Genomic DNA, 15,502 nt, shown 5'->3' on the forward strand with positions numbered 1-15,502 from the left:
ACATTAATGACAGGCAGCGCGTTTATTAGGCTGCTGTCTCTTTAACACAGAACGCACCCAGATCTAAAAATACTGTACATGTGTGTTTTCCTTCTCATCTGTTTATGTTAAAGTAAGACAAAAACGGCTGTGTTTATGATGTTATACTGATGTAGTTTTCTGCATATTGGTCGACAAATATGAAAGAAGTCAGTTTCGGCCCGGAACAACCTTTTCTACAGTGGAAATACACGGAACGGCTCGAGAATGGACACAAGCCGGGAGAAATACACGGAACGGTTCGAGAATGGACACAAGCCGGGAACCCGTACTGCGACCTCTGTTCTCTGTGCTCGCGCTTGCGCTTTGTGTGCGCTGCACGCAAACAGGGCACAAGTTCTTTCCGTTCCTGCACTTAAATAGTTTTTAATCACATTAAAATGCGAACGCAGGAATCCTTAAGCAGAATCGAAATGCACGCGTCTTATCGAATACCCGGTACTTGGAAATTTGGAACCGGTTCTAAAATAGCCAAATACCCAACACTATAGTTCTGAGACACTGCTTATGATTAAAAAAAAGGAGCAGGTGGATTTTTATCATTATTGTTGTATACACACACTGCCAACACACTCTCACCTTTCTCTCCTTCAGGAACGACTCGCACAAGTTTTTTAACACAAGATTTACTGGAGGATCATGATTTGACAATCTCCTGCAGACAGGACACTCCTGAGTTTCCTTGGTTCTCCAGAACTGTTGAAGACACTCTTTACAGAAACTGTGACTACATGATAAAAGAACAGGAGCCTTAAAGATTTCATGACACTCAGGACAATAAAGTTCTTCTGCAGATACATTTAGTGAAGCCATTTTCACTATTTGAGCTCCAGCAAACTTTACTTTCACTTTCTGACCAATGGTTTCAAAAATGAAAAACCATGAGAATCACAAAGATCTTCTGTCTGTTCAGAACCAAACTCCTCAAAAATCCTTCTTGGAAGTGTTTTTCTTCCTTCTCCACTGATCAATAATTAGATTTTGCTTTGTTGAGACACTGAAAATCCATTTGACAGAAAGGAGAAAAAAAGTCAATCTCTTCCAGGGCAGGGTTTGTAAGAAGGTGGAGTTTGTAATCACTTTTGGCTGTGTTAAAAGAAGTCAGATAACACCACTAGATTTTTTTCCAGGTTACATTTAAACAAAATCCATTTAAAATTAACAATAACATTTGCAATTGATTTAGTTATTGTTTTTTTTATTTGTCACATAGTTTCTCCGGGGTCTGCCCTGTTGAGAAATCCAGCATGAATTCCACTCTAGTCCAGGCTTCTTTATGCTGGTTAGTGCTGGTATAGAGCTGTCTAGCTGGTGGACCAGTGAAGTCATTCTCAAACAAAATGGAGCTGGTGAAGCTGGTTCACCAGCATGGCCTTGCAGTGTTGAGTGGGAGTAGTCCAGTTGTCTTTACACAAGCAATGTGTTTGGGGACAAACATAATTTTTACCAGCATATTTCTATATTTAATGTATTAAGGATGTAAAAACCATATAGGATTTAAATATGATTTATTGTAATATATAACAATAACTTATAGTAATTACTTTTGCTCCCTCTGTTAACAGTAGAACTGAAAGAATTTGTTGTTTTAGTTATGTTTATGTTATTAATCAACATTATCTGAATTTCTGAATAACAAAGTAAAAATTAACTCTAGTGAAAGGTTTCAAAGGATATAATGTATCTTGTTTCAAAGAATCTGTACACAAATAAGTTAAAATCCGTTAAAAAAGAGCTTGTATACATTACAAAGCAAAAACATTTAGAGATATGAAAATGAAGAAAAATGGCAAATAACAGCATTATCACAAGCACTTTGTTCAATAATAGGGGTTATGAGAAGTGCTAATAAAGATAACTGAAAGTTACTGTTTTTAAAGACTTTAATGCTGATTTTGGAACTGATGTGTCAAAATCCAGCTGTCAGTCACTGATTCCAAAAAGTAAGTATCGCTTTTTATTTCTCTTTCCTACTACTTGTTTCACTTCTGTTTCAGTTTTTTATAACCATTTCTTACGTGTCAGTAAGTTGTTGTTATTTTAGCATGTGTGTTTGGCTCAGTGTTATTTTTTTAGGATTACTGATAAACTAATGTAATTTGATTTGTATTAGTTATCTATTTTAGTTACAGTTGTAGTAATGTTGTCATTTTATTAGTTTTTTTATTATGTCTATATAGGTTTTTATTAAGTTTTAGTTTTATTTAATTTGAGTTATTTCAGTACTTCTATCTATCTATATAAATATATATGTGTGTGGCTGTACATACACACATGTAGTTTTTTTTTGGTGTTTGGCTTCGTGTTATGTTAGAATCATTATTATACTCATACCTTTTGTTCTTTTAATATTTTGAATTGTTTTTAGCTTTATTTTTTTGTTTTCATTTAAATGTTTAGTTTTGAAATGTTGTTGTATGCATTTGTCATTTTATTTAATTTCTTTTATTTTCTTAAGTGTGTGTGTATGTATGTGTATATATAAGTATTTATAGAGTTTTAATTACTTTTTCTTATTTGTAAGTCGCTTTGGATAAAAGCGTCTTCTAAATGACTAAGAGTAAAGTAAAAGGTATGTCATTGCATTCAGGAGCATGGAATATTGTGGTCAATAGAGATAGCATGCACTTTTAACAGTTGCTAAAAGCAATATATTGATTCAACTACTGTCAAGGGCAAAGTGCCCAACTAGAGGGAACAATATAGTCACTATAATTGTGATTTTAAACAGATTTCAACAACTTTTATACATGTACCACAGGAAAGAAATTAAGCCAAATGGTTTAAAATAAAGTGTGAGTGAATCTGCTTTATTTCACTAACTGCAACACTGCTTCAGTGTTATGTTTACTCTCTATGGATTGGGACCATATGAAAACTGAGCAGTTAATTTAATGCTGAGGATTTTGCTGTGCCAATAAACCTGCATCATGTGTTTTTCTTAAATAATTTATTAAAAGTAATTGGATAACTGGTCTTTATTTAACTATGAACACACACTAAGAAACGTGATATGTAACACATATTTGAGTTTTGTTGTGGTTTTGCTGGGATCATACCAGCACACCAGCGTCCCATACTGATCCCAGCATACAAAACATATCTTACGCTGGTGACTAGCAATGCTGTAATTTTTTTTTTTTAGATGGGTGTCATGATCACATCTATAGTTGTCCAAAATAATGGAGAGTGTGGTAGAGAAGTGGATAAGAGAGTTCAGGCAGAGTGCAGAAGAGAGTCAGGAGTGATTTCTGATAGAGGGGTATCTTTAAGAGTGAAAGGGAGAGTTTACAAGATGGCAATGAGACCAGCTCTGTTGTGTGGCTTAGAGGCAGAGGCAGTGGCAGTGGCAGAGCTGAAAATGCTGCGATCACTGGGAGTGATTAGGATGGACTGGATTAAAAATGAGCATACTAGGCTGTTTGACTAAATTTTTTTTTTGACAGAACGGAATTAGTTGCACACGACTGAACACAAAAAACAGCAAAATTTGCACTTCAGTATTGTATATTGTAAAACAGTATGCAATAATAACGTATTGAGCGTAGATTATCATTTTTATTGAATTGGATTAAATGGATGCCACCTTATTAGGACAAACCCGGCCTACACCTACCCTTAGCACTACCCAATTTACCAGGGGTCTCCAACCCTGCTCCTGGAGAGCTACCATCCTGCAGATTTCAGCTCCAATCCCAAATTAAACACACCTAAATCAGCTAATCAAGGTTCAGGGTTACTTGATAATTACAGACAGGTGTGTTGGAGCAGGGAATTGAAGTCTGCAGGATGGTAGCTCTCCAGGAGCAGGGTTGGAGATCCCTGCAATAAACACTCTATCATTAAATACCTGTGCGAGGCACTTTATTTCCACTTTTTGAATATGTCCTTCACATTTATTGAAAGTAAATACCTTTCCGATCTGAGACTAACTTCAAGATGGCAGCACATGCACAACATAAGGCTCAGTGTTTCTCTGGATTTTGCAAATTGTTTATTATGTAATGAAATTACTCATTTGTAATTGTAGGGAATTAATTATTATTAATTCATTCAGGTTTTGAAAGGACTCGAATCTGAAAAAGTCGAGGTCCACCTGATTAAACTGATTTTTAATCTAAATGGTTTACACCCTATCAGCTACTCGGCCAGCAAGAAGATGTCAGTGTATATTACCAATTGAATATGTATTTTATGTTCTCCCTGGCCATGGAATAACACAATTATGATAATTTGTCAGCTCTTAGAGAGGTAACGTTGATCTTGGCAAAGTTTTAACCTTGAAATTATATGACACCAGACGATGATTATTTATAAATGAACATGAATTTGATTGGCTATTCCAGATTACATCAAAACTAGGCTAAAACATAAACATACACACACACATATACAGTTTCTTAGACTGAGAGTTGATGGAGTTGCATGACGTTCAACTTCTAACTCGTTTCACGAGCGATTTAAATTCACCTGAGAGACTTCCCAAAGCAGAGAATTTGTCTTAATTGTACTGCTTAAATTAGCTGGAAACCAGTTCAGCAGAGATAAGATTTTGTTTGTTACTTGCGTTCTGCTTGGTTTCCTGGATGTCTGCTGAGGGAACCCTGTTGCTGATTGGTCGCTGAGGTGACGTCGGAATGACGTCCTTGGGAAAAGCCCTCCGGAGTTTGGTTGGCTTCTTTATGACGCGGAGGCTTCAGCAGTTTTGCTACAGTCTGAGTTTGCATTAAGTTCTTTGAAGATTGTGTTTCTCTGAAGTGTTTGAGTTCTTAGATGGTCTCGCTTGTGCAATGTTACGGCGTGGGGCGCTTTGTCGCGCTCACCAAGGTGAAAGCCAAAGTTCTTTACAGTGAGAGAGCGAGCCCCGAGCAAGAGCGTTGCGTCCATTTTACGCAGGCTGACCTTTGGTCCGCCCCACGACGCGATCTTCCAATCGGACGCTGTTGCAGGGCTTAGCCACGCCCTGTGTGGTTCTTTTTTTTCATGCACAAGTCACATGCTCCGTGGGGCGTATTTCTGGAAGTTTTAAATACCTTCTGATAAAAGTATTATCACCAGAGAATGATACATAATATAAAAGTTTCACTAACACCAATGTTCGGCGAATAAGACAAGCTTTCACCCGATATTAAACTTCACATCTTTTACACGCATATTAAATGCTTTGTCTGCTAAAAAGAGTTATAAGGCAAATATTAAAAAGATCATAGATTCCAATAAACACATCACACATACGTATATATATACGGCATAACACATGCAGTGGATACATTTTCACTACTTTTTAAACGATTTATCTTTTACAATCGTCATGCAAGGTTCTGTTTCTTTTGTTGTAACATAAGGACGCGGGTCCGTTGGGGTTTCAGGCAGGGCAGGAAGTAGGTGGTCACAAGACATGTGACAGTCATGCATTGATATCCCGTGCTTGCTGGCCCGAGGGCGTGATTAACATAGCCGCTTCCTGTGCATACATATAATAGTTCTTTTCATTGGATCATGAGGCATCACGCGGTATTTTCAGTCCTCATACAAAAGATCTTTGTTGTCTCTTGATTGAATTAATTCGAACCTCATGATGGCTGATAGTGGCATATCGGGGTCTGTTCATGATAGAACCCATGCCACACGCACTCATGCAACTCCATACCATCAGAGATGCAGGCTTCTGAACTGAGCGCTGATAACAACTTGGGTTGTCCTTGTCCTCTTTAGTCCGGATGACATGGCGTCCCAGTTTTCCAAAAAGAACTTCAAATTTTGATTTGTCTGACCACAGAACAGTTTTCCACTTTGCCACAGTCCATTTTAAATGAGCCTTGGCCCAGAGAAAACGCCTGCGCTTCTGGATCATGTTTAGATATGGCTTCTTTTTTGACCTATAGAGTTTTAGCCGGCAACGGCGAATGGCACGGTGGATTGTGTTCACCGACAATGTTTTCTGGCAGTATTCCTGAGCCCATGTTGTGATTTCCATTACAGTAGCGTTCCTGTATGTGATGCAGTGCCGTCTGAGGGCCCGAAGATCATGGGCATCCAGTATGGTTTTCCGGCCTTTACCCTTACGCACAGAGATTGTTCCAGATTCTCTGAATCTTTGGATGATATTATGCACTGTAGATGATGATGATAACTTCAAACTCTTTGCAATTTTTCTCTGAGAAACTCCTTTCTGATATTGCTCCACTATTTTTCACGCAGCATTGTGGGAATTGGTGATCCTCTGCCCATCTTGACTTCTGAGAGACACTGCCACTCTGAGAGGCTCTTTTTATACCCAATCATTTTCCGGCCTCTTATTGCTACCTGTCCCAACTTTTTTGGAATGTGTAGCTCTCATGAAATCCAAAATGAGCCAATATTTGGCATGACATTTCAAAATGTCTCACTTTCAACATTTGATATGTGATCTATATTCTATTGTGACTAAAATATAAATTTCTGAGATTTGTAAATAATTCCATTCCTTTTTTACTTACAATTTGTACAGTGTCCCAACTTTTTTGGAATTGGGTTTGTAGTTATTTTCAGTTCAGTTCTTCGAAACAACTTTGCATTTACATCATACAGCCAGCACACTTTTGGATATTAAACTTAGCTGCTTAAGCAGCACGGTGGACACAACATTAGACCTCCATCTGCTACCTCCTGAGTTACTCCGGACCGAGTGAGTCAGTCAGTCTCACAAGAAGTGCTCCTCAACAGTGCCGCAAGCGTAAACAGATGGGGTAAGCGGAGCGGCCTGCGGGCTAGGCTAAAGCTCAACCCACATCGCCCAGCGCAACCTAGTATCTTCCTAGCTAACGTAAGGTCCCTGACAAATAAGATTGACGAACTAAGACTGGATCACTCAGTGAATGTTTTTGGAGTACAGCATTATGGTTCTCACAGAAACTTGGCTCAATAGCACAGTTCCAAACAGCACAAATGAGCTAAAAGGGTGCTACGTCTACAGAGCTGACAGAATGGCTGTGGACTCCGGTAAAAGCAAAGGTGGGGCCACTTGCATCTATGTAAACAGAGCTTGGTGCACCAATTCTGTTATTACTAAATCCCACTGTTCTGCTGATCTTGAAAACCTCTTTATCAAGTGCAGACCATTTTATCTGCCCTGTGAATTCTCATCTACCATAATCCTTGCAGAGTATGTACCCCCGGATGCTAATGCTAAACTAGCTATGAAAGAACTCTCTTCTGCTGTTAGTAAGTTGCAGACAGAGCATCCAGACGGAGCTTTTATCTTAGCTGGTGTTTTCAATCATGCCAATTTGAGGACAGACTCCCCACATTTTATCAAAGTATTTTTTTGCCATACAAAAGAAGACAACACTCTTGATCATGTTTATACAAACATCCCCGATGTATACAAAGCAACTCCCCTCCCACATGTTGGACATTCTGACCACTTATCCCTGTTTCTACTCCCCAATTACACTCCCATCATTAACGAGGACTGTAAAAGTGTGGCTAGAGGAAGCAGGCTCTTTATTACAACGTGAGTTTCAGAACACAGACTGGTATGTGTTTGCTCATCTGGCCACACTGGAATCACACACAGACATTAATATCTACACCAGCTGTGTTCTACACCACATCAACAGGTGTGTCGATAAAGTCAGAAACCTTGGATGAACAAGGTTCCAAGGTCCATAAAAGCATGTGACACAGCTTTCAAATCTGGTGACCGGGAAGCCTACAGTTTATTCAGGGCCAATCTGAAGAGGGGAATTAAAGCTGCTAAACAAGATGAACTGAACATCTTTTATGCTTTTATGCTTGCTTCAATCACCCAACAAAGCTGAGCACCCACCTGTCGACCTGCTGCTCACACTCTCCACCAGTGATGTGTGCTCCATCCTGAGCAGGGTGAAGGCATATAAAGCTACTGGCCCTGATGGCATTCCTAGCTGAGTGCTCAGGGCCTGTGCAGTACAGCTGACTGATGCCTTTTACTAACATTTTCAACCTCTCCCTGGCCCAGGCCATTGTCCCTACTTCCTTCAAAACAACCACCATTGTGCCAATACCAAAATATGGTGCTGCAGTGGCCCTTAATTGCTTCTGCCCTGTCGCTCTCACGCCAATCATAGCAAAATGTTTGAAAGGCTGGTACTCTCCCATCTGAAAATGTGCCTGTCCCCAACACAGGACCCATTTCAGATCACATACAGGTGCATCTCAATAAATTAGAATGTCGTGGAAAAGTTCATTTATTTCAGTAATTCAACTCAAATTGTGAAACTCGTGTATTAAATAAATGTAATGCACACAGACTGAAGTAGTTTAAGACTTTGGTTCTTTTATTTGTGATGATTGTGGCTCACATTTAACAAAAACCCACCAATTTACTATCTCAACAAATTAGAATTAGATTCTCTATGGGGTTCAGGTCTGGTGAGTTTGCTGGCCAGTCAAGCACACCAACACCATGGTCATTTAACCAACTTTTGGCAGTGTGGACAGGTGCCAAATCCTGGTGGAAAATGAAATCAGCATCTTCAAAAAAACTGGTCAGCAGAAGGAAGCATGAAGTGCTCCAAAATTTCTTGGTAAACGAGTGCAGTGACATTGGTTTTCATAAAACACAATGGACCAACACCAGCAGATGACATTGCACCCCAAATCATCACAGACTGTGGAAACTTAACACTGGACTTCAAGCAACTTGTGCTATGAGCTTCTCCACCCTTCCTCTAGACTCTAGGACCTTGGTTTCCAAATGAAATACAAAACTTGCTCTCATCTGAAAAGAGGACTTTGGACCACTGGGCAACAGTCCAGTTCTTCTTCTCCTTAGCCCAGGTAAGACACCTCTGATGTTGTCTGTGGTTCAGGAGTGGCTTAACAAGAGGAATATGACAACTGTAGCCAAATTCCTTGACATGTCTGTGTGTGGTGGCTCTTGATGCCTTGACCCCAGCCTCAGTCCATTCCTTGTGAAGTTCACTCAAATTCTTGAATTGATTTTGCTTGACAATCCTCATAAGGCTGTGGTTCTCTCGGTTGGTTGTGCATCTTTTTCTTTCACACTTTTTCCTTCCACTCAACTTTGTGTTAACATGCTTGGATACAGCACTCTGTGAACAGCCAGCTTCTTTGGCAATTAATGTTTGTGGCTTACCCTCCTTGTGAAGGGTGTCAATGATTGTCTTCTGGACAACTGTCAGATCAGCAGTCTTCCCCATGATTGTGTAGCCTAGTGAACCAAACTGAGAGACCATTTTGAAGGCTCAGGAAACCCGAGCTTCGCTAGAGGGCACTCCATCCCAGACTCCATCCCAGACTTCTGCCACTCCATCAAAGACTTCATTTCATCAACACTCACTATTTGCACCTGTGTCTCATTTACCCTGTCTGCTCACCCTACCTAATTCTGGTTTAGTTTGTTGTTCTTCGTGAAATCTTGTAAGTGTTACACTGCATCTGGGAGAATTTCTCCTGTTTATATGTATCTTGGTTCTTGGACTCTTTGCCTGTGTTCTCTACCTTGTTGTTTAGTCAGACTGATTGCCTGTGTGTTGACCCTTGCCTGCTGTCTGATTTAGATTCTGGACTTTCCTAATAAACACTGCATTTGGATCCTCACTCAGTCTCGGAGCAGTTCCGTAACAGAAGACTTCGCTGATAATGGATCCAGCAGTAAAGATGATGTTTCTCCGCCAAGGTACACGTTCCATTGAGGATTATGTTGTGGATTTTCTTGAACTGGCACACGTGACTCATTTAGATGAAATAAGTGTCATGATATTTTTTCAAGAGGGCCTATCTGAACCTCTCAGTTCAAAGCAGAACTATATGACCCTAACTGGACACTGGAATATTATATTGATGTTGCATTACAGCTGAGTGGCTCTCCTTTTACCATGGGAATTGTAGAGGAGGAGAATGATTCTCCCATAGTAATCTCCACTCCTGAGCCTTGTCACAAAATGGCCGCCAACCCAGAAACTATTCCTCTAGACTCAGTGCTCCCTGTAATGGGGGTCGCTATTGTTGGATTACAAATGTAAGAATCTGTTTAAAATATGCTGATACTATATTCTGACATAGCATCACATGAAAAACTAAGGTGAAGTACATTGTATTTAGCATTTAAGGTAAATTACATCAGACAAATTATTATCTTAAACAAAGTGTAGCGAGAGGTTCCTGTCTGTTCCAGTTACTCTTATTGTTAGTCAAATTAACAAAATTACTGAGAAAATCACCTTTTGTTTGTAATGGCTCTTGGTGCCTCCGCCCCAGTCTTTGAGTAGTTATGCTGATTGGATTAGCACCTATGCATTTGAATGACACTGTTATGCTGATGAGATCAGGGCTGGAGAAATTCCGGTAACGGGCTGATTCCTGTATTGCATTTGCATGCTTTGTTTAGATTGTCGCCACCTCTACTGAATGAATCCCGCCCCCTTAAAATGTATATAAACTCTACTGTGCTGAGCTATAGTCAGACTTGGATAACTGTAGCGACGCACCGCGAGTCCTCAATAAAGAGTGACTTCTGTATGAAAGATATCCCAACATCTCCTGGTTTCTGCTTCGACGAGGAAAAAGTTTCCTACACTATCCTGTGCATTTGGGCTACTCACTGCTCAATTACTCCTCCTGAGACAGCTCCAGCTCCCCCAGAAGTGGCAATTTGGCAATGTGGCATTGGCTGCAGAACCTCCAGAGGTGGTGGCATTTGCTGCAGAACTTCCAGAGGTGGCGCCAGTCACTGCCGAACCTCCCAAAGCGGCAGCGCCCATTTCAGCTCTTCTCAAGGTGTTGGCTTGTGCTGCAGAACCTCCAGAGGCAGCAGCGTCTGCCTTTGAACTTTTAGCCTGTCCTGTCACGGCCAAGGAGGCCATCTGTGAACAGTCTGTCTGTCCAGCCACGGCCCAGGAGGCTGTTTATGAACTCTGTCTGTCTAGCCACGGCCAAGGAGGCCGTATGTGAACTCTCTGTCTGTCCAGCCACGGCCAAGGAGGCCGTTTGTGAACTCTCTACCTCTCCTGTCATGGCTATGGAGGCCGTATGTGAACGCTCTGCCTGTTCTATTCTGCCAATGGAGGCCGTATGTGAACTCTCTGCATGTCCTGTCATGGCTATGGAGGCAGTTTCAAAACTATTTACCTGCTCTGCTACGCTGAATGAGCATTGTTATGAACTTGTCCAACCAAACCTCCCTCTCCCTTCTCCTCTACCTGTCATGCTGTTTGTTCTGTCTCCACTTTTGTCTGTCTGTTCCTCAGGTCATCCTTTAAGGGTGGTGAATGGTCAGGATTCGCCTCGGGCCAGCCAGCCTCCAGCTACACCAGGATTGGAGGATCCCAGATCTCCGTCTCCGGCCTTCGAGACATGGATTCCACTTCGGTCCGTTGACCCTTTGGTGTCGTCTTGGCTCAAAGCTCCCTCATCTCCACTGAGGCCCATCAGTCCACCGGCTCCACCGGGCTTCCTCATTCCTCCGGCTCCACCTTGGTCATTCGTCGACCCGCCTTCGCCTCAGTACTACACTCCTCTGGCTTCACCTCGTCCGTTGGGCTCCTCTCTCCCTCCGGCTCTGCCTTGGTCCTCGGTCGCTCCGGCTCCACTGCGGCCTTCCGGATCCCCACCTGCGCCTAGGTCGCCAGAGCCGTCGGCTCCACCATAGCCCTCCGATCCCTCAGTGTCACCCCGGCCCTTCGGCTCTGTCTCTGCCTTGGGCTCCCCTTCCACCGGCTCCATCTCCGTCAGTCGGACCCCTGATACCTCCAGTGTCACCGTCATGGTTCCTCCCTCCGTCAGCTCCACCATGGACTGATAGTGGAGCGTCTGGAAGCCGCTACTTAAGGGGGGGGCCCTGTCATGATCTCTAGCTGGAGTGCCCGTGAGCTTCACTCCATCAAAGACTTCATTTCCCATAATCCTTTGCCCGGACTCATCAACACTCACTATTTGCACCTGTGTCTCATTTACCCTGTCTGCTCACCCTACATAAGTCTGGTTTAGTTTGTCATTCTTTGCGAAGTCTTGTAAGTGTTACACTGCATTTCTCCTGTTTATATGTTTCTTGGTTCTTGGACTCTTTGCCTGTGTTCTCTGCCTTGTTGTTTAGTCAGACTGATTGCCTGTGTTTTGACCTTGCCTGCTGTCTAATTTTGATTCTGGACTTTCCTAATAAACACTGCATTTGGATCCTCACTCAGTCTCGGAGCAGTTCCGTAATAGGTGTGACTAGTTTCAAATTCCTGGGTGTCCATATCTCTGAGGATCTTTCCTGGACCCTCAACACCACCACTCATCAACAGCACCTTTACTTCCTTAGGAAGCTAAGGAAAGCTCACCTGTCCCCCCACATCCTGCTAAACTTTTATCAATGCACAGTTGGAAACATTTTAACAAATTGCATTACAGTGTGGTATGACAACTGCACTGTCTCAGACCAGAAGGCCCTCCAATAGGTTGTTAAAGTGGCCCATCACATCACTGGTGATCAGCTACCCTCCATCCCAGTGTTGGGGAGTAACTAGCTACAAGTAGCGATGCTTCTAACGTAACTACATTTTTCAGTAGCTTTACAGTAGCGACTCTACTTTTAAAACAGTGTAGCTTTTCCTGTAGCTAACTACTTTTTCCAGCAAGTAGCTATGTAGCCCGACCAAATGCTACATTCCGTTTTGCGTTCAGATGAGCTACGAGCCTATAATGCATTGCACGCAGCGTCGTCTTCTGACTAGATCACAAACTACATTTGATCCATTTGATACCGCCATCTGTTGTAATATCAGGCATCGCGCGGCTTTACAGTCTTTCTACCGACAAGAGATCATCTGAAGATATTGCAAAGGATGTACAGGAGTGGATATTTCACAGGAATCAACTGTAATTTACGCAAAACAAAGATTAAAATGTGGTCTACGTCGAAGATTAAAGCACATACAGAGGTGAATAATAGCCTTTATAAACTGATTCATTTTTCTTTATTGCACTCTAGATCAAATGTCTATTTTACAATGATGAACGGTCATAATATAATCTGTCCCCCCATAGTTTTGTGATGAACACTAATCGTTATCGAAACAGAAAATAAAATTGCAATATAGTAGCGTATTATCATTTGGTAAAGGATGGTTGCGGCAGAATTTACTCAAAGCGCAGTGTTCACGCGCATAGCGGATGATTGACATCTCCATTCACAGTCAGTAAATATCACATGAGCTGTGAGTTTAACCTGCTTATTTTATGACTCCTCTGTATCCAGTTTAAGTTGCATACATTTTCAAATCACTCAAATCACTTTTTTCACTTTTTTTATTGTCACATCACCACAGCACATGTGCCTTGGTGAGTGAAATTCTTGGGAGCGTGCTCCAGACAGTGCAGAAACAATCACATATAGACACACTTACAGACTTATACAGATGACAGTGTGCCATATACATATACTCAGTACACACAGTGCACTATTAAACATGCTTACAGTTAGCAATACACATTATACACAAAATATGCAAAGGTGCAGAAGATTATACATGAACTGGATATGCAAATTGTCATGGGGGTGCATTGGATGGTATCCAGTGGTAGCAGATAGATTGTGTTAAGTGCAGTGTGTACGTATTGTCCAGTATTGAACTGTGTTGGAGTTAAAGTGCAGTGTGTGGCATACCGTATAGTGGAAGTATGCTCTAGGGTGTATTCGTTCTGACTGCTCATTAGTCTGATAGCCTGATGGTGAAAAAGCGTCTTCCTGAGGGCAGCAGGGAGAGCAGTCTGTGGGACGGGTGGCTGGAGTCACTGATGATCCTCCGGGCTTTCCTTATACACCGCCTGGTCTAGATGTCCTGGAGGGAGGGAAGCTCACCTCCAACAATGTGACGGGCAGTTCGTATGACCCTTTGCAGAGCTTTGCGTTTGCCAGCGGTGCTGTTTCCAAACCAGGCAGTGATGCAGCCAGTCAAGATGCTCTCCACAGTGCAGGTGTAGAATGTTCTGAGGATGATGGGGCTCATTCCAAACTTCCTCAGCCATCTCAGGAAGAAGAGGCGTGGATGTGGCTTCTTCAGCACTGCATCAGTGTGTGTAGACCATGTGAGATCCTCATTGATGTGAACGCTGAGGAACTTTAAGCTGTTTACCCGCTCCACAGGTGTCCTATCGATGGTGATGTGTGTGTGTGTGTGTTCTCTGCTCTGTCTCCTGAAATCCACCACCAGCTCCTTGGTCTTGTCGATGTTGAGTGAGAGATGGTTCTGCTGACACCATTTAAGCCGCCTTTCCACTATATCCAACAACGACAAGCGACAGACTGGAAGTCATTCATTTCCAATGGAGAGTAGTGCGGGATCTGCGTGGAGTTCCGATCATATGTGTATGCGGAAAATTCGGATCCGATTTAAGTTTTTTAATTTCTGCAGCTAGACAGTATGCGACCGGCCGGCCGGATGTGATGTATTCTATTAAAAACTATGAGTATAAGGTTAGAATTACCAATATTTTGTTCACTTTACCATTATTCTTTAAACACTATTTCTGTAAAATGGTGCTTTGAAATAATTATGGCAGAAATAATTATTTTATAATTATTAAATTATTATTTACAATGATTAGCCCCATAGAACCTACTATGTTTTTATTTTGGGGGTCATTTGTGAAGATACATTCATACATTGATCATTCAAATCATTAATTTTACCATGGTGAATATGCCGAGATAATGGTTGCTGCATGACCAGTTTGAAAGTACTGTGCGACTGCCACTAGGGGGAGAAATGCGACAGTCGTGTCCGAATGTCGTGTGCAGTGGAAAGGCGGCTTTAGTCAGGGAGCTCACCTCTTCTCTGAAGGCGTCTCATCGTTGTCAGTGATCAGGCCTATCACCGTTATGTCGTCAGCGAATTTGACGATAACGTTGGAGCTGTGTGTGGCTTCACAGTCATGTGTGTACAGGGAGTACAGGAGTGGGCTGAGGACACAGCCCTGAGGAGCACCTGTGTTGAGGGTCAGCGGGGATGAAGTATTGTTGCCCATTCTAATCACCTGACTTCTGCCTGTAAGGAAGTCCAGGATCCAACTCCACAGAGGTCTGTTTAGTCCCAGAGTCTGGAGCTTCGCAACAAGTGTGGCAGGCACTATGATATTTATTTTGTACAACATTTGCAACTGCTTTTTATCACTTAATTAGAAGCACCACAAATTAAAATTGTCATGTTATAGGGACTACTGAACAGACATTTAGAAGTTGATTTTAAAATGCAAAGTATTTCAAATTAAAATTAAAATAAAGCTCTGTAAACACTTGCATTTTTACAACACTATAATTGTGTCCCATCAGGTAATGAAAAGTTCGACACACACTTGTGGTCTTCACACCCACTTGAAGACTTCGGCCAAATACAGGAAATACGTAATTTAAGTAATCAAGTGGTCAAGTGCAAAGACTGCAAGTGTGGGTATTTGAACAAAGCCTTATACTCGACGCGTCCGCAAGTTCGCTTAG

The 15,502-nt window shown here is 41.8% G+C and overlaps 1 protein-coding gene across 1 annotated transcript in view; it reads right to left on the reverse strand.

The window, feature by feature from the left end:
• Positions 1-8,025, reverse strand: part of LOC107563769 (nuclear factor 7, brain-like) — a 54,808-nt gene extending 46,783 nt beyond the window's left edge. The window contains exons 1-2 of the mRNA XM_016248712.1: positions 7,850-8,025; positions 619-766 (exon numbers count right to left, since the gene is read on the reverse strand). Coding sequence (XP_016104198.1) covers positions 619-766; positions 7,850-8,025 — 324 coding nt within the window. The remainder of the gene's footprint in view (positions 1-618; positions 767-7,849) is intronic.
• Positions 8,026-15,502: the final 7,477 nt, after the last annotated feature.

Source organism: Sinocyclocheilus grahami, unplaced genomic scaffold, assembly GCF_001515645.1.
Source record: "Sinocyclocheilus grahami isolate Dianchi unplaced genomic scaffold, SAMN03320097.WGS_v1.1 scaffold888.1, whole genome shotgun sequence".
Classification (NCBI taxonomy): domain Eukaryota; kingdom Metazoa; phylum Chordata; class Actinopteri; order Cypriniformes; family Cyprinidae; genus Sinocyclocheilus; species Sinocyclocheilus grahami.